Source organism: Lithobates pipiens, unplaced genomic scaffold, assembly GCF_037356315.1.
Source record: "Lithobates pipiens isolate NorthernLeopardFrog02 unplaced genomic scaffold, aLitPip1_a1.2 Scaffold_23, whole genome shotgun sequence".
In the NCBI taxonomy this organism is placed as follows: domain Eukaryota; kingdom Metazoa; phylum Chordata; class Amphibia; order Anura; family Ranidae; genus Lithobates; species Lithobates pipiens.
In genome coordinates this window covers 231,794,285-231,813,515 of record NW_027507785.1, presented here as the reverse complement: position 1 = coordinate 231,813,515, position 19,231 = coordinate 231,794,285, and the positions used below count along the sequence as shown (strand labels likewise).

At 40.0% G+C, this 19,231-nt stretch overlaps 1 protein-coding gene across 2 annotated transcripts in view; it reads left to right on the top strand.

Moving 5' to 3' along the window:
- BTBD8 (BTB domain containing 8) overlaps positions 1 to 19,231 on the top strand; it is a 172,865-nt gene that overhangs the window by 143,364 nt on the left and 10,270 nt on the right. For both annotated transcript variants that reach the window (XM_077452921.1, XM_077452922.1), the window contains 5 exons: positions 721 to 850; positions 2,040 to 2,101; positions 4,266 to 4,902; positions 8,394 to 8,481; positions 17,337 to 17,467. In XM_077452921.1, coding sequence (XP_077309047.1) covers positions 721 to 850; positions 2,040 to 2,101; positions 4,266 to 4,902; positions 8,394 to 8,481; positions 17,337 to 17,467 — 1,048 coding nt within the window. The remainder of the gene's footprint in view (positions 1 to 720; positions 851 to 2,039; positions 2,102 to 4,265; positions 4,903 to 8,393; positions 8,482 to 17,336; positions 17,468 to 19,231) is intronic.

Sequence of the window (19,231 nt, the reverse complement as noted above, 5' to 3'; positions counted from 1 at the left end):
AGTTAACCACTTCTGCGCTGCTGCATTGTAACAAATCACTACAGCAGACCAAAGCCTCCCATAATAAAGAGATTAGGGGATTTATGAAAGACCATTAGAACAAGACACTCTCGCTGCACAACCATCGTATTAAATCACGTGCCCTACATGTGTAACATTTACCTGACTTTAATATTCAGTTGTCTGCTTCTATATCGCAGTAGTATGATTTAAAAAAAAAAAAATTGGGGCTGCTTTGTGAAATGCTGTTTAAAAAAATTTTTTTATTCTGTTGGGGATTTAAGTGCTACTTTGAAAGCGAGCTCTGTTTAATTAGTTACTATGCAAATATGATGAGAAGGCGTAATGGGCGAACCTGTAATAACCTACACGAAACAAACAGAAGAGCTGACGGCATGATCACATTCATAGTTGCTCCCAGGAGTATTTGACTTTGCAGGCAGTCGGTAGACTGACATCAGCGAAGAAGCCAGTGTGTTTAAGATGGCGTTTCCACCGTCTGTCACAAAGCAGCTTCATATCCATGCTGCTTGTATAATCTAATGCTGCAGAACTGAAAGCCATTCGTAATGCTCCCTCCAGTAGGCAGTCATACAGTCTGTGTGATGACATCACTGACAAAGCTTAGGGAGTAAGTAGATTCTGAGAGCGAGGAATATAATGACTGGTTGCCATGGAAATGTTCTGCTGAACAGCTGCTGATTTGTTGCTTGAACATAGGTTTTTACGTGCAAGATCCAAGCTCTGCGTGATAAGCTGTGGAGCTTCCTGGTCCAGTCTTTTTATGCTGTACGGCACACACAGGGCTGGAAATTGATGAGGCCGGGCGATCAGGACAAAATACAAGCAGGTACGTCTCCACATTCCATTTCTACATGATTATAGAGTTCAGAATATGTACTGATGTTGTGCTCTGAGTCATTCCTTTGTCAGGTTCAGTCTTTTATTGAATAGTATTCGCATGAAATATTTTTGGTATGCTTTTCTTAGTTGAATTATGAGATGAAGAATTGCCATAAATGTCATGCTTATTTGCACCCAGATGAAAGATACCCATGCTACAGTAATTATCTGCCCCCTGATCAAAGTGTTTGGTGTGGTCTGCGTGATGTCTGCTTATCTGGCTTTGCAGAGAAATATATACAATTTTCCACATGACTTAAATGAGGGGAAGCTATAGAGGAAGAAAGGTTATGCATCATAAATATTGAATTCAGAGCTACTACTAACTGCTAAAATATGAAGCATCAGCAAAATCAGACCCGTTTACTGCCAATATCAATTATGCTCTTTTATGTTCCTTGAGAAAGACCTGCTAGCACACACAAATGGCTACGTGCAGATTCGGTTGTTGCTTTTCATGTTATTTTTATGCATAGGTAGTAGTGGAATGTGCAAATCTATTGCTGAGATGTTTTCATTGAACAATAACTCAGGCTAGTAGTGTCACACACTAGTAGTAATTGACCACGTCTCAATAAAACCAGTAGAATTACAGGTCATCCACAAAATCATTTGCACACATGTTTTCTCATACATAATGCAAAACAGTTGATCATCTTTGTGCATACCACACCAGCGCTGTTCATGAAACCTTTTTATAATTGCTTTTAAAGCTGCTTTATTTTTTTTAATTATTTACATGCAATGCTCATTAGGAAAAGCTTTCTTCATAAATCAGCTTGTGCGTTTAGCACTTCCCATTTTTTTGCATGTATTTCCCAGAAGTCTTGCCCTTAATCCAGTATAGTAAAACACTACTACTGCAGTGGAGGCTGCTTCTGTATGACTGACTCCTTCACTGGAGTGGGGTCTGTTTGCAGCATATTAGGAAGAAGAAGACAAAAAAAAAAAACAGGTGCACCATTTCCTGGCAGCTGGCTTTTCGTAGTAAATTTCTGAAGGACAGTTGCTTCAAACAATCACATGCATCCTTTTTTCATTCTGATTCTGCTACACCATGAACCATGTTGTTCATAAATGGCCATATATTGCTGTTTGATTTTTAATAACCTATTAGGTATATTTTTACTTTCCAGCTGCCTTTGACAAAGGGGATGATCGAAGACTTGCAAAGAAGCCCACATTTACTAGTTCCCAGGTAAATCTGAACTATAGTTATGTATTGGTGAATAATGTTGTATAGATAAAGATGATTTACTATAATGTAGGCAAATTATAGATTAAAAATAACACTCAAAGTTTGTATTGATAATGTTTTTATATTGTCGGAATTATTTGCAGTATACAGGCTGTGATGGTAAATTCATTATTATTTTTTTATAACAGATGTTGTGTAATTTAGAGTGAACAAATGCCGTAATTTCTAAATGCTGTCCCCAAATTGATATGATGTCTATAAATAGCCCCTTATGTAAATGCCAGTAACTTCCCACAAGTCCCTGCACCATTAACTAGCTTCCAGACTTGATTCATTCAAGAGGAAAGAGCACAACCAATGTATCCAATAGGACACTGAAGCATCTTAGGGCAGTTTGTTTATTTCTGCTGATATGCTGCCAGCATCCCTCTACAGCTTGCAATACACTCCCAGGTAATGCTGTAGGTAATATGGGGGCACACTTTTATACTACAATACAGAACACTCCAAAGCTCAAGATACATAATGTAGTAATGTATTTTGGAATAGATGATCATGTTCCCCAATCGCACAAAGAAATGACTAAAAGTGTCATTTTGCGATTTAGATGGAGACATGATTGGCATGACTGGTGGCTGTTATATTTTTATTTTTTATTTTTTTATATTTGCAGAGGGTTGGTATTTGAATGAGAAGCTCCTGTATTTAGATCTTTTAGATTTATTTACAGTTGACCTTTTTGGGTTATTTTTCAGATGCTTTATCATAATCTTCAATAACACACACACACTCACACACTTTGGCTTAATGGTGGTTCAGAATAACATTGCTGTGCATCTTTGGGTTAAAGAAACAGATCTGTTTCTATTCTACCTGACATTCTTTGTTACACTGCTTGGGCAAAGGGATTTGATGTATCGCATCGCCATGTGAATGAGTGGCTTATGAGAGGTGGTTTAGATTGTGCTGAACTGACTTGATCAGTCACTGCTGTAAGGTGTGCAAGGTGTGGGCAGGTAGGAAGCGTTTTTTTTTTTTCAGAGGTTCGTGCCCAGTTTGAGGAAAGGGTGGTGGTGGTGGGCCCTGTTGGGGCCTGGACTGCTACCTTGGGGTATGTACGGCCTTATGGTCGACTCCACCTATGTTTCCAGAGGAATGCTGCCTCTGAACCCACAGTCATCACTTGGACATCTATCGGTCCTATCTTCGTAGTAAGTACAATCACTTTTACATTTGTTCTTATGGTACTGTTTATTTTTTTTTTTTTTTTTTTTTTTTTTTTATGTCTGTGGGTAAGCATCAGAGCTAAAGTGTGGTGTTTTTTTTTTGTTTTGTTTTTTTAGATGTTAAAACTAAATCGGCTGTCCAGCACCCAGAACTGCACGTCTTGTGCTCACTCCTGGTGCAACAGTAAATGGACTGATAAAAGTCCAAGCGCCAGAATGCAATTTCTAGTCACCATGGTGCCTGGGATTTGTCAAGCCATGCCCTAAAATAGCATCTATGGATGCTTGTACTAATACATTACACATCAGAATGCATGACTTTCTTAATAGTTACAATAGCAAAAGTCACCTATTGGCCTACAAGCCCTAAATTGCCTGGTTCAGAAGAGTCTCAAGCATATCTATACTAAAGCTTGTAAAACTGTATAAAACAGATTACGTGGCACAATTTGAATGTTGTAAACCAATGGTTAAAAAAAAAAGGTCCTATAGCATGCAAGGTATTCTGCCTTCTCGGCATACTTTTCTGAACAGTGAGGCTGAATGCTGCACCTGTACCTCCTGGGCGCACTAGAACATTGTACTTCAGCGCATAGGGGATTGAGGCTATAGGGTTATTGGGTAGGAATTGTATTAAGAACATTGCAAACAATGAAAAGTTGTCACAGAGACAAGAGGTAGGTTAACTCATGGGTAAACCTGTTCTGGTAAAACCAAAGAGGGATATCATTTATTGCTGTGTGTCTCGTAAAGGGAGTGAAGAGAGATCTCCCCAGATTACAAAATAAAAATAAAAAAAATTGACGGTGTCTTAACCACTATCTACTATATCCAAAAAAGTTTTTGAATTCCCACTTAATATGTATTGTATTATAAAAAAATAAAAAAAAAACTCAAATGGCTTTGCATTGCTTGGATCCTATTTTTATTTTTTGCAGCAAAGTCGACCTAAAATTGTGAAGTCAAAAGAAGAACGATCAGAGGAAAGCAAGAGATATTCAGACAGTTATATTGCTCAAAGGAAGATGAAATCTGATTCATTGGGTGCTTCTGGACATACAACAAATGTAACTAGAAGTTCCTCTGGAAAAGGAAAAGATGATGACTTGAAGGGAAAAGATGGCAAGAAAGTGACCAGCAAATTATCTAAAGACCCAAAACAGGCAGAAAAGGCCACTACAACAAGAACAAAACTCATTGTGAAGACCAAATTGGAAAACGGTGACCATGCAAAGACTGAAAGTTGTGCTTCCAAAGGTGATTCTGCCAGTAATCCGAAGCCAGAATCCGGAAGAACAGGTGCTAGGCCCAAAGCAACAAATGGGAGTGCTAATCCAACACCTAAAGTAAAGACACTGAAGAAAACTGTCAAAGATCCTGCTCCACCTGTGACAGGTACATTGCCAAGTTTAAAATCTGCAAACCTCAATGGTGAACTTTCCAACGTTGCTTCATCTCCAGGTGAGCAGAATGTTGACCGGCCATCTGATAAGCAGTCAAATTCTACAGCAGGCTCACCACAATTTACAAAGATGTTGAAAACGAATCCAGATTGTTCCAAAGAGATAGCTGCAGGTGAGCATCCATACCTAAGGTTCAGATGTCTTTTTTTTTTTTTTTTATTTCATTATGTAAAATACTTCTTTGTATGGATAAACCTGTACAGTATTCCACATCTTCATCAAGGACACTAGAATCTGTGTCCCTGTGCACAAGACCAAAGGTCCATAAAGACATGGATTGACATGTTTTGTTGTGAAAGACCTCAACATTGTTTGACAAGTTTTTTGTGGAGGTACTCGAGTGGCCTCAACCTTGTTGAACACTTGGGATAAAATTGAATTCCGTTTTGTGAGCCAGGTCTTCTTGTCCAGCATTAGTACTTGACCTCAGAAATGCTCTTTTTGCTGAAGAAGCACAAATCCCCCACCAACCCTTCCCCCCCAACAACACCATATTAAAGCTCATAGTTTTGGAATGATGTCCACCAAACTCACATAGGTGTGAAAATCGGGTGTACACAAACTTTTGGTAATATAGTATAGAAAGTAGAACAAAATTCTGTTCTGCTGTTATACAAAAACAGTCAAAATGAAGGAAAGTAATAGATGCTTACTTAAATCAGGGATCATGTGACATGCCATGTTGCAAGTCTTTTATTTTCTATACTGTAGGATGGTCTTTTTGTTGTCCACGTCACCGTCTGGGTGACATGGACAATTACTATTTGCTGTCAAAGTGGTGTAGTCCTCTGCGGATCCAGAAGACTTCAGTTGGATGATGTCAAGAGGCAACTGGTTGGCACAGACTACAGTCCTGGATCCACCTGTAGTAACCTCCAAAAACAATGCTAGCGAGGGACACACATCTCAGAGTTGAGGGAGTATTAAAAAGACTTAGTGGTATTTATTTTTTTTAAATAACCTGTGACTGAGTAAGAGGGTGGAGGTAATAGGAGAAATTTTATCTGATACTTTTTGAATAACTCAGCAGATGCTTGGTGCTTTTTAGACTACTGTAAGTAGCAGTAGCTTGTCTTTGTCCATAGCAGTTAACAGCTAACCCTTATTCAAAATGAAGCCTAGAGTTTTGTATTTCAAATGGGTAAAATTCTCTCCTGCTGCAGTCACACATACTTTATTCTTTATGTATATTGTAAATGGCATTCACCTACTGCAATAATAAAGGAACAAAGGTATTGTATAAAATAGCAGTTTACACACCGTGTGCAGTCTGCAAAGGAACCTCTAGTTCACAAATGCTATATGTTGTCGGGTTCTTTTTTTAAATCGCAACTTTAACCTCCCATGATTAAATGGTTAACCACTTCAATACCGGGCCTATTCTGGCACGTCACTCCTACATGTAAAATTCATAATTTTTTTTTTTTGCTAGAACATTACTCAGAACCCCCAAACATTTGTATATGTTTTTTAGCAGCCGCCCTAGGGAATAAAATGGTGGTCATTTGCATCTTTTTATCTAGCACGGTATTTGCGCAATCATTTTTCAAACGCCTTTTTTTTGGAAAAAAGAACGGTTTCATGAATTAAAAGATAACAAAACAGTAAAGTTAGCTGAATTTTTTAATATAATGTGAAAGATGATGTTGCGCTGAGTAAATAGATACCTAACATATCATGCTTTAAAATTGTGCACACTCATAGAATGGTGCCAAACTTCGCTACTTAAAAATCTCCATAGGCGACGCTTTGAAAATTTGCCCGGGCCTCCGACGGTCATAGAGATCACTGGTGACCAACTGGTCACCAGAAATCTCTATCGTCATCATCCAGCACTGGCCAATTCTTTCTCCGAGCCCTCGATGGCACGGGAGAGCCCGGAGAAGCATCAGATGGCAGCGGGAGGGAGGGACACGTCCCCTCTCGTCTATAAGAACGATCAAGCGGCAGAACTGCCGCCATGATCGTTCTTATCGTGCACGTAAGCACCAGCTGGAAAAAAGCATATCTGAATGATGCTTGTAGCTGCAGGCATCATTTGCACAAATTCAAGGACGTCATATGACGCCCTAAGGTATTGAAGTGGTTAATTTTACAAGTGGATCATTCAAGCCCTTGATGATGTGATTGACATGTTCCCATGCAGCACGTAACATTAGCCCAAATTATTGTTTCGTACAAATCGGTGGCAGTATAGTGTGAGCTCAACACTCATGTGAAATAGTGTAATAGTCATGCTTAGTGAAGTTCAACGCTTGGGTTGATGCTAAATATGAAAAGTAAAAGAATTTAAAGGAGCCCAAAAGACATAAGGAGATGGCCAGACATGCAGGCATGGGCAGACTCTGTCAGACAGAATTATATTAAAATTGATTTTGTTTAATCATGTACACTTGGCTCACCCAAGCATACTTATTCATGAAAACAGGATGATGGCTGGGCAATAACAATCTTTGAGCTGCTAAGCTTACTTTATGCAGTGTGGCAAAAGTTCCTGGGGGGGCCCCAACATTTGGGAGCAGTTTAGTTTTTATTCCCAAAAAAATATTGCATGAGTTATGGGTTCTTAAATATTGCTAGCTTCATGTTGAAAAATACCAGTTCCACATTTGTGTCAATGCATGTGAACTGATAATTCCAATGGTAAAAGTTTACTATCTTCTGCATCTTAGTGAATTGACTATATTCAGGTCCAAATTACTAAGATGTATTTATGTAAACTTAATTTGAGGTTTTTCTTTTTTTATAATACATTTCTCAATGAAATGTTTGGAAAAAAAAAATTCTCTACATCTTAGAAAATCAGTTTTTGCTTTTCAAAATCGAAAAAATATTAAGAGTGATAACCTGGGTGATCACCTATGCAACATTTTCTGTTTCTCCTTTTGGGCCTTTGCAGATGGCAATGCATATTTTATTTTATTGGGATAACAGTGGCTGTGTGTGTCCTCAATATTCTTCACACCGTTCCATTTTGAAAAGGTATGAGATGGCTCCTGTGATAGTATTTAATACAAGGGATTGGGCTCTAATTTGATTTGTTACTGCTTGTCAGTCACAAATTATGTAGAAGTACAGTCCTTGAGTACTTTGTCAACTGCCATCTAGGGGAATTTATTGATTTTTTTATTTTTATTTTTATTTTTTTTGGTTGAAAGCTATTTTTTATTTATTGAATAAATTTTTTTTTACTTATATTTTACCAGTCCTCTTCAACCAGCACTGTTTTAGACCTTCTCTGTGGGGTTATATGCCCACAATTATGTGGGTCAGTAACAAACAAATTGATAAAATTTGGTTGGCAATCAAGACAAAAATTCTGTAGATGAAACGCATCATAAAATATAGTGATGAATATGTTCATCTTGAATTCTTTTGACTTCTGTCCAAAAATACATTGCTATTTGCTAGTATATAAAATCTAGGGGATTAGTTTGCTTTATTTAAACAACACTTTGCCATAAATTCTTTGGTCAATATGAAAGCATAACAAAAGTTGCATGTAATTCTTCTAACATTGAAAACCACATTGCAGGTTTCCTTTTCTGGCTGATGACTGAACTTTCTAATTTCCATATAATATATTTTCTTCACATCACACAGGAGCAAAATCAAGACCTGGCACAAAGATTTCCAATGGGGTGTCTGCTAAAAGAAAGGTCAATGAAGCTGAATGTCGAGAACCAAGCAGGTCTGTTTAATTGTGCAATTTTTGTGTATTGTTATTTTAAGGTTCAAATCCAGAACAATGCAGAAAAAGGTTTGCTGGCATATGCCGTCATTTTTGCTTCAGCTGCTTTATAGATCTTCTCGAGTCCTATTTTTTTTTTTTTATTTACTTTTGGGAAGTAAATATTAGATTAAGTAAGGTTATGTGGATTATAGCAGTTCTGGGACCAAATAACATCAAGCTGGATGTCAAGGGTTAGGGTTGGCCTCCCGCCCCAGGCAGGAGAAAATGAGTGAGGAGTGGTCTTGAGAAGTTGACCACGATTTGAGTGCTGTATTAACCGCTTCGGCCCAGAACATTTTACCTCCTTCCTGACCAGAGCACGTTTTGCGGTTCGGCACTGTGTTGCTTTAACTGACAATTGTGTGGTCGTGCGACGTGGCTCCCAAACAAAATTGACGTCCTTTTTTTTTCCCACAAATAGAGCTTTCTTTTGGTGGTATTTGATCACCCCTGTGGTTTTTATTTTTTGCGCTATAAACAAAAAAGAGCGTCAATTTTGAAAAAAAAATGCATTATTTTTCACATTTTGCTATAATAAATATCCCCCAAAAATATATAAAAGAACCAATTTTTTTCCTTAGTTTAGGCCGATACATATTCTTCTACATATTTTTGGTAAAAAAAATTGCAATAAGCATTTATTAAATAGCATATAGCATTTACAGAATAGGGGAAAGTTTCATGGCATTTTTATAAAAAAAATTTTTTTACTAGTAATGGCGATCAGCCATTTTTTTTTTCGTGACTGCGACATTATGGCGGACACATCAGACATTTTTGACACATTTTTGGGACCATTGTCATTTATACAGCAATCAGTGCTATACAGATGCACTGATTCCTGTGTAAATGACACTGGCAGTGAAGGGGTTAACCACTAGGGGGCAGGGTAAGGGTTAAGTGTGTCCTGGGGCGTGTTTCTAACTTGGGGGGGGGGGCATGGCTATGTGTGACATGTCAATGATGTCTGCTCCTGATCACAGGGAGCAGAGATCAGTGACACTGTTACTAGGCAGAACGGGGAGATGCTTGCTTACATTAGCATCTCCCTGTGAGACGATCGCTGGTATCCCTGCGGCGATCGAATCCTGCGGGATTCCCAACCTGATTCACGGAGGTCCTGGGCGGCGCACACGGGATAGCATGGTGGCAAATTTAAACGGACGCACAGGTATGCCCATTTGCACACCCGTGCCATTCTGCCAACGTACATCGGCGTGCGCCAGTCGGGAACTCTTTGATAGAGTTCAGAGAGATTAGCGCACCTTTCAGTTTTTGTCTGTGCATTAAGGTGAAAAAACATCTGACAGTGCCGGCGCCCCCAGTCCCCCCCGGTTTACTTACCTCACCCCTCGAAAATCCTGTGCTGGCCCCCACCATCCTTTCCACCATTCAGCCTGGCCACTGATTGGCTGGAGTGGATGGATGGAAAGCAGCGCAGCCATTGGCTCGCGCTGCTGTCAATCACATCCACTGACATGGGAGGGCGGGGCCGTGTGATACAGCGAGCGGCTATAGCCGCCGGCTGTATCACGGGAGGGCGCCTGCAGGTGCTTCTCACCATGCGAGGGAGCTCGCATGAACGTGAGAAGCACCTGCGGGAGGAAGCCAAGACAGTCACCGAGGGACCCCAGAAGAGCAGGTTTGGGGCCACTCTGTGCAAAACGAGCTGCACAGTGGAGGTAAGTATAACATGTTTGTTTAAAAAAAAAAAAATAATTCACTTTACAATCCCTTTTTAATTTGCAGGGATTTCCTCTCACTTCCTGTTTTGGCTATGGAACAGGAAGCAAAGGGAAATCTCCCCAATGAGACACAAATGTGCAAAACAAATTAACTGACGGGGTTATGACCCTCCCTTATTCTCCAGAAAAAAGGCTAAAGTTCTTTGAGCGCAACTGTACAATGGAACATTTTACCCGCTTAAAATTTTGCAGCATTGCACAAGGGCTTTAAAGTAGCGTTGAGCAAATGCCAGCAGTATGTATCCAAGGATCAGATCTATTGAATATGTGACCAAAAAAGACCAACAGAAGGCAACGCACATGTCGCCAGTATTACCTTTATTACCTTTAAGCTCCCTGATGCAAAACATTTCCCTATAACTGATTTAATTTGCCATTATATTAATGTGCCTCTGTGAAGAGGCAGCCTTCTTGGTAGAGGTAGGCAGGACTTTGATTCTTTATGTCAGAGTTGCCCCCTGATGACTGATGGGGGAATGTTCAAGGAGCTGCAGAAATAGATTTGGAAAGCAGAGATGTATTGAACCGATAAAGCAGAAGCCGAGAGATCGTTGCACTGCAGGTTCTCGGGTACATCTTTCTCTCCAGCAAAAAATAACAGTGAGCAGCATACTAGTAGTAGTAGTAGTGCTCTCAACCCAATTTAGAAGTACAGCAGATGATATCACTGATATGAGGGCCAGGCACAGGAAGTGCAATGCCTTCTTTTTTTTTTTTTTTTTTTTTTTTTATCAGAATTTTTGTTAAATGCACAAAAATGCAACAATTCTAACATGAACAGATGCAGGGGATTCAATCCTCCATGAGATTTACAAATTAACACCACATTAATAATCAGTACTGCAGCATTAAGTAGAAAAGAATTTTGCAGATATATATATATATATATATATATATATATATATATATATATATATATATATATATATATATATATATAAATTTTTATTAGTTTAGAACTCAGAGAAGGCAAAGTTCAATTACAACAGTGACACAGTGATTGTAGACAATTCCACACAGATAACATACATTATTCCCAACAATTGGGTCAATTAAATAAAATGTCAATGCCTCATTTAGTAATACATTAGGCATATCCACAAAAATGTATTATGTGTTCCACACATTGTGTTCCAAGGAACAGAAGAAAAGGAAAAAATAGCTCTAAAAAGGAGGGAAACGAAAATAGAAGAAAGTGGTTAGGAGAGAATGAGTATAGATCAAAAGAAGTGATGCGTTTTCCAGAGTGTTCCAAAAGGGAAGTTGAAAACAGCCAGAATCACTCATCAATGACAGACGGGAAGGCCAATGGTCCTAAACTGACACATTCCAAGTCAGGAGGAAACTCCGGATTGCCCAATATGGGCAACAGGAGAGAGTCTCGAGTGGAGAGGAAAGCTGGGAAGACCATTTTAAAGCACGCACAGAGCATGGTACCAAGTAGGGGGTGAGCTTTTAGCAGTAGTTTTCCTATATTTTGATGCAAGTCCTAAACACATGGAAGAAGTTGTCTTTTGAGATGTCCGCAATGCCAGAAAGCTGAAGCGAGGCAGGGTTTGGTTTCTTCAGTCTCTAGGACATAAAATAAGCTCTGTCCCAAAGTTTGAACTGTATCAGATTGTCTCTGGCAGAGACCAACGGTTGGAAGGGTATGTCCCATAGATCGTTCCAATTCTCCTGTTATCAAATATGATGCCCCCCCCCCCCTTAAACTGGATAAAATGAGTTAGAGAAGAAGTCTTCATAAGAATATTTTTTTCGATGGTGGCGATAGGTTTGCACGCATAGCAAGATTTCGAGGTCGGTCACAAGAACCCACCGGCTGTCTACTGAATTGAATGCTGTAAGCATGGGCAACCTGCATGTATATAAATAAATAAATAGAAGGCTTGGGAGGTAGTACTCTTGCCTGCAGCATTTCGTTTGGCTATAGCCCTTGATTACACATTGTCTGTTTGCTAATTTTTGAAACCACGTTTAGACCAAATTTGGGAGTCTGGTATAACTAGAAAGTGTTTTTTTGTTAGGATTTCGCCATAGTGATATTTCAGATGTGATGTCCTGCTTTTGAGTACCATCAAAGGCTCGCCTCCCAGGTTTTTAGCTTGGTTAACATAGATGTGTTATGGGGTTTTGTAAGTTTTGCATGCCTAAAGCCCCATACACACTATCAGATTTTCTGCTGTTTTTTGTCTTCAGATTTACCAAAACCATGTAGTGCAAGGGCCTGCCTGATTGCATACAAATTGAAACTCCTAAGGATTTACCTCATTCTATATGGTTTTGGTAAATCTGAAGGAAAAAATCAGCAGAAAGTCTGATAGTGTGTATGGGGCTTAAGATGGAGTGATCCCAAGTGCCTTAGTATGGCAGCATCAAGCATTGGGTTGCTTTTGTCAGCATTGAGCCAAAAGTTAGTTGATGCACGTTTGGTGGCTAAAAAGTTAGAGATCTGGCATTACCACTCCTCTTGTGTGATCTGTACTGTGCTTCTCAGCAACATGTCAGCTTTGTGAAAATTACTTGGGACCAGTCCATATGCACTTTCGGGGTTCATGAGGAGTTGCTTTGGAGTAATACCCATCTGCTGCGAGAACGGTCTGTGGAGCCTTGGAGCCAAAAGTCGGGGATCCCACATCAGACTGAACTAACCTCCTCTTGGGTACAGCACCAACCTCAGCCCCTATCGGACTACGAGCCGTTTTGACTCACTGACGTATGAAATGTGTGTCCACCCCAGTCGGTAATAGTGTTTATTCACTTTTGAAGCAATGTTGATAGACACTACAGACAAGCTGCTTTCCTGCCTTTGTTTGGTGTCGCCTCCATAAGAAGAGTTTACTTCACTTACACAACTTTATGGACTTTTAGCGTGTATTGCTTTGCACTTTGTGTTTCAACACTTGTTTTTGTGGTTTTTACACAATTAATTTCTATTACATCAAGATAGATGTATGGTTTTACTTTATTGCACACATTAGCGCTACACTGTTTGATCTATTAATAAATTCATCTCAACATATTCAGATGGTTTAGCAGAAAATTGTATGCCTTAATAGGAGAAGTTGGAAACCCACTGAGGGTACAGAAAATAATATAGATTTGGCCCAATTAGTCTTACATCCACAAACCTCAGAGAATGTATGCAGGACCTGCAGTGCTCCCTGTACAGTAAGTGGGGGTTCAGCAAAATTTTAAAGAAAAAAAAAAATCCATCTGTGTACACAGCTACTATCTCTGCCTGCCAGCCAGCCAGCCAATCATCGGTTCCATAACCTGCTGAGACATCCTGAGAGCCTGGGTTCCCCCGACAGTGGTGAATAGTGCTGGGGAGAGGACAGACCTGCTTCGTGCCCTCAAGAAGGAAGTAAGGAGACAACTCTCCACTCGGGCATATTGCTGCTCTTGGTTGACAGTAAATTAGCTGGATCCAATGTTTATATTATGGAAAACCTTTTCTTTAAGGCCTTCCAAAATAAAGGCTATTCTGCAGTGTTGAATGCTTTCTCTGTGCTCAGTAAGGCAAGTGCTTTAATGCCAGTGTTCAAATGCTTGGTCGGCAGCTTTTTTTATTTTTTATTAAAAAGCAACATTTATTGAATTTTATAAAATTACAAGAAACAAACCCCTTACATTTGTACAGAAATAAAGTGTACAATAACCAAACAATAAAATTGTGGTTTAAATCCACTCACGTCTCATAATATTATAAACTGGGACAGGGTCACACATAAGGTACAATATAAGCAGGCATGCCATTTGTCAGAACAAAATGCACAGCAATTGTGAATATAGATGGATAGTAATTGAATTTCGAGGCCAAAGCAAAGGGACTCGCAAGGCATTTTCTTGGTCTGCAGCTTAGTGAATAGGTATCTTATTTTGTTATCAGTAGACTTGTATGGCATTAACCCAGCCTGGTCGGCTTTTAGGTTATGTATTTTGATCTAACCTTTTAAAAGAATTTGGTAATAATTTTGATGTCACGGTTTAAGTGCTGCAGGCTTGTATAATGCACAAGGGGCAGGTCCTTGAGGGATCAATAAATTTAAAGCAATATAGCCTTCAAAAAATGATAGGTTCAGGACATGAGTTTTGGAGAAAATATGCATATATAATGCATTTTGGTAGGAGACTGGAAGAGTGATATCATTGTTTTATTTCAATAGCGTGGTGATGCTCAGTCCAATTACATTGCAAGGGTCTAGGCTCTGTGTTTAGCCAGTTGGTTGCAGCTGCTGAGGTGTCAACTTAAATGTGTCCCTGTCTTGCATCTGATGTCTCCTGGGATAGATGGGGCTATACTCTATGCCCCTATGCCTGAGTGCTTGCAGATGTCTTTGAAGGAGTTGCAGTGTTGTTCTATTTCTTGCAATCCCAGAATAGGAATATCCAGGCTTTCTCGAATTGTAATTACCGGGTTTTTGGCTCATGGCCAAGGTCTGGTCATGGTCCCTATTTAGAAACCACACCAGGAAAGGCCTAGGTGGTGCCCCTCGTACTGGGGGTTTGGGAGGCACCTGTTGTGCGCTCTATCATAAAAGTCAGAGACAGGTAGGTTAGAAATTTTTCAGTAACGTTCAGACACTGCCTTTTGCGGCGTTCCCAGGACCCTCACATTACTTATTAGGCGCTTCTTTGTGTGTTGATGGATTGAATTTCTGAATCTCTGCAGTGCAAGTTCAGAAGACATGTCTTATGGATAGAGAATCTATTTTTAAAGTTTAAAATGGCTCCTCTCTGCCTTGCCTCTCCTCCACAAGAGAGGAGGCCTGTATGCTGACAGATGTCTAAGTGGAATCTGGTTATATATCCAATATGGCCTTGTGAGTCAAGTGCAGAAGCCATGACATGAGGTTGTATGTGGGTGCTTTGGCTTATGGTGATGCAACAATTCGCACCAGGAGAGGCTTGCTAGTGGTAGGGACTCCAAACAGATTGAGCATAGAAGGTAGGTATGTATCGGGATAATATCAGGAATGCTGAAAATCAAAGCCCACTTGAGGCTCTCCATAGATTATGCACTATAGCAGCTGGCAGTGATCGTAGGACAAAAAAACCCCAACAGGTCTCCTGCAAACTGTCCTGTGTAAGCTGTCAGCCCATACCACGTATGGGCAGGCAGTTTTACACTCAGGAAAAATCCATGAATTACCACAATGCTCAACAACACCATGGTAGTTCACTGAAAACTACAAGCCGGCAGCCGCAAAGGCTGCCGGTACTTGTAGTTAATGGATTCACAGGGATCTGTGAATCAGTAATACGGCTGTGTGGGCAGAGCGTTCTCTTTGAATTGTGACACTCTAAATATGGGTGTAACATATTCAGAAACGTGAACTTTAAGGATACACATATTCCCTGTGGTATTCCTTTTTGTTTTTTTAAATCTTTGTTTTGATCAGATATGGACTATCACATGCGCATGTGATCAAAGGACAAAACATGTTAGAGGGGACCCAATTTTAACACGCCATTGGTAGACATGTGCTAAGAAATTGATATGAGCAATAGCTATCTAACCTTCTTAGTATAATACAATAACTTCCATATATAAACGGTCGTAACAAAAGGTGTGACCTGGGGGGCTAACTGTTTTGCCATCAATAGAATGAAACCTGTAATGAAGGAAACTGAGGGAAAATAAAATAAGGGATGGGGAAATCACAAAGTGAAGAACATGCTGCAAGTACAGAAAAATACAGGCAGAGAGCACATGAAGCTCAGAGGATTTAAGGAAAAATCAACAGGTATTTTTTTGCACTTATCAAGTAGATAGAACAAAAAACTTTCAATTGTATATTTAGTAGACCGAAAATGAGAAAATATGGTTTTATTTTTAAGGTTTACATATTGTTTTTATTTTTACATATTCACTAAGAGATACCAGATATTCATTTATAGTTTGAGGGGCAATTTAAAATGAACTCATTCTGTTCATTGTATTTTGAATTGTATTTACCAAGACTCCTCTTTACCCTTGATGTATGGTAGCCATGGTTGTATGGTATAGATACAATAAGATTGACAGATCTGGCCTAAAGGATAAGTTCACCTTTCATAACATGTTACACCCATATTCAGGGTGCAACATGTAACAACATGTTCTCAAAGGACCGGACTCTGATCCCCAGCTCTGACAGCTAGCCGGGATCTTCTTGCCCACCAGTCACGTCACTTATTCACAGTGCTTTGTGAATGGGAAAACTACAAGTCCAGACAGCCTTAGCAGTTTGCTTGTAGTTCTCAATAAACTACCACATAGATATGATCGCTGTGGTAGTTCATTAATTCTTCCTGTCTAAGTGTGTTGGCTTGCCTGTATGAGGTACGAGTATGTAGATATACTGACGGGTCTGCAGGAGCCCTGCATGACACAACGATCAGCTGATCGCTGGTGCAATTATTTACAGGCTCCTAAAACCTTAAAAATAATAAATGCTGCTTTTTTGTTTTTGTTTTTTTTTCTTTTTTTTTTTTTCACCTGCAAAAAAAAATGTGCATTTATTTTTTGTAAGGTGAACTTATCCTTTAAGCTGGCTACACACTGATCAGCCAGTTCAGCAGGAACCAGGCAAATTTTCATGTGTGTAGCCTGTTCTGTTCGACAGAAGCTGATTGTTAGACTAGCTTCTGTCAAATGGTCCTGCTGGAAAACCCAGCATTTGATCAGCCACTGCAGCTCAGATCGGTGTATTCTGACAGGGAAGGGCAGGGGTTGTCCGATTACAATAGCACTGCATGGGAGATTTCCTTCATTCACATCGCTATGTTTGGATGCAGGAATCTGAGTAGTGTTTTTGTTTTTTAGGGTTTTTTTCAGCCCACTGGTTGAATGACAAAAAGTGTGTATCCAGCTTAAAAAGATCTTGATCAGGCAGTACCAGCTCCATGGCTATTGACACTTTTAGGCCACTACTATTGAACTAGGAAGATGACTAAAAATGGCTGATTTGTCTTGTCACCGTGATAACTGTTTTAGTTAATTTATGTATGTTCTCTTTCTTTCTATGGTGATTAGAATTTTTGCATTGTTTTCTCTTTTTGGGTTTTGTTTAATCCTAACAGTACATCAACAAAAAAATTACCCACTGATGGAGGGAATGATTCTGGACTTCAGAAAAGAAAAGTTATCAGAATGGGAACTGCTGCTCAACAAAGGCCAAAGAGTGCCCCAGCTGCACTGTTGAAAAAAACAGGTATGTTTTTCTTTGTTTGGAAATTGATAACAGAGCATTTTGAAGTGACTAGCGTGTATAGATATAGTTAGTGTTAACCCCATAAAAATGGTCCTGCTTCTTTTAAAGCATGTTATATGACACAGTGCTTGTCCTGTGTCATTTGCCCCCCCTGTAATACCTTAAAAAACCTGGTTGATCCTGCCAGTTTCTCCCCACCCCTCTGTAAACGGACCACGGTGTATAATGGCTGCTGAGACCAGACACCGTGGTCCATTTATGTGCCTCTGTCATCAGCAGCCTGCTATCTGCTCCTGTGTCTTCCTCCTCCCTCCCCTCTCTATCTGTGTGAGCCACCCCTTCCTCCTGCTGCTGTCATAACGCTAACCTGTATAAACCATGATTTAAAAAATTCTGTAAATATCTAATTTCACAGCCGAGATTGCATTCACATGACCAGCCAGTTCTCTCCTCCTCTCCTCCAGACTGACATCAGCAGAGGAATCTTAGCCCCCTGCATGCTGCATCTCTGAGGAAGAAAGGAGAAAGCTGGCCTGTCATATGATCGCAGTCACGGCTCTGAAATTAGGTATTTGCAGCATTTATTTTTATAAATCACACACAGAGGGGGATACTACAATAGGAGGCAGTGCTTATAGTTTATATGGTTTAGAATGGCTCAACAACCACTTTAAAGTGGTAGTAAATGGAAGAACTGCTAAATCTGCTGATGGGCAGGGTTTTATAACACTGCAAAAACATACACCTAAGGGTGCAAACGCCTAGTGCATTACCACAAAAAACATTTATTGAAAACACAAGGCAGTGTTGTACTCCCAAAGTAGAATATAAATTCAAGCTTGTCGTGTAAGATGCTCCAACTGGCGAGGTGGGTGACTGTTACCACATGGGGGGAAGCTCTGAGGAAGGGGGTTTATCCTCTGAATTATGTAAGCTTTTCTACCGTGTGGCAATAGTCGCCCACCTCACCAGCTGGAGCGTCTTGCATGACTATTTTGATTTTATTTTCTACTTTGTTGAAAACACAAGACAGTATGGTACTCACAAATAGTTTTGATGGTAATGCACTAGGTGTTTGCACCCTTTTGTGTATTTTTGCAGTGTTTGGAGGACCGCCCAGTCTGAGGAGGGCTGCCACGCTAAAACCACTGCCTGCCATATTCCTATTTTTTGGGGAAGTCCTGGGATTGAGTGCTGGACGGTGATTTTTGGTTTGTCTGTCTGGTGTTTTATAACGGAGACCCTAGAGGTCTCTTCCGTCATAAATGCACCCCCTACCTGTCAGCAGGTAATGTGATCGGAGCCAAGAAAAGAAGAAAGCATGAAAGTGGCCACAGGGCACATCTTAATAAAAGCATGTATTCATTTATTGCACAACATATGTAAACGCATACATTCAAGTAAATGCAGTTCTGCTTGAGTTTGGTACAGAGGAGAGCTGAGTGCAGCACAGTGCCTCCTCTATCAAGTACCTTTTTATACTTCATAAAGGAGGCAAGGCCTCTGAGCCATGTTGTATATGCCCCTTTACTTTCCCATGCCTGCTGTCCTGGTCCTTGGAGCCGGTAGACACAACTGTCTTCACATCCCTTTGGGGGAAATCTTTTGCATGACAGCTGCCTGCTAGTTCACTGGCTGTGCTTCACTCGGCTCTCCTCTGTTCCAAGCTTAAGCAGAACTGCCTTTTCTTAAATGTAAATGTTTACTTATGTTGTACAATAAATGGATACATGCTTTTATTAACGTGTGCTGTGGCCACCTTCA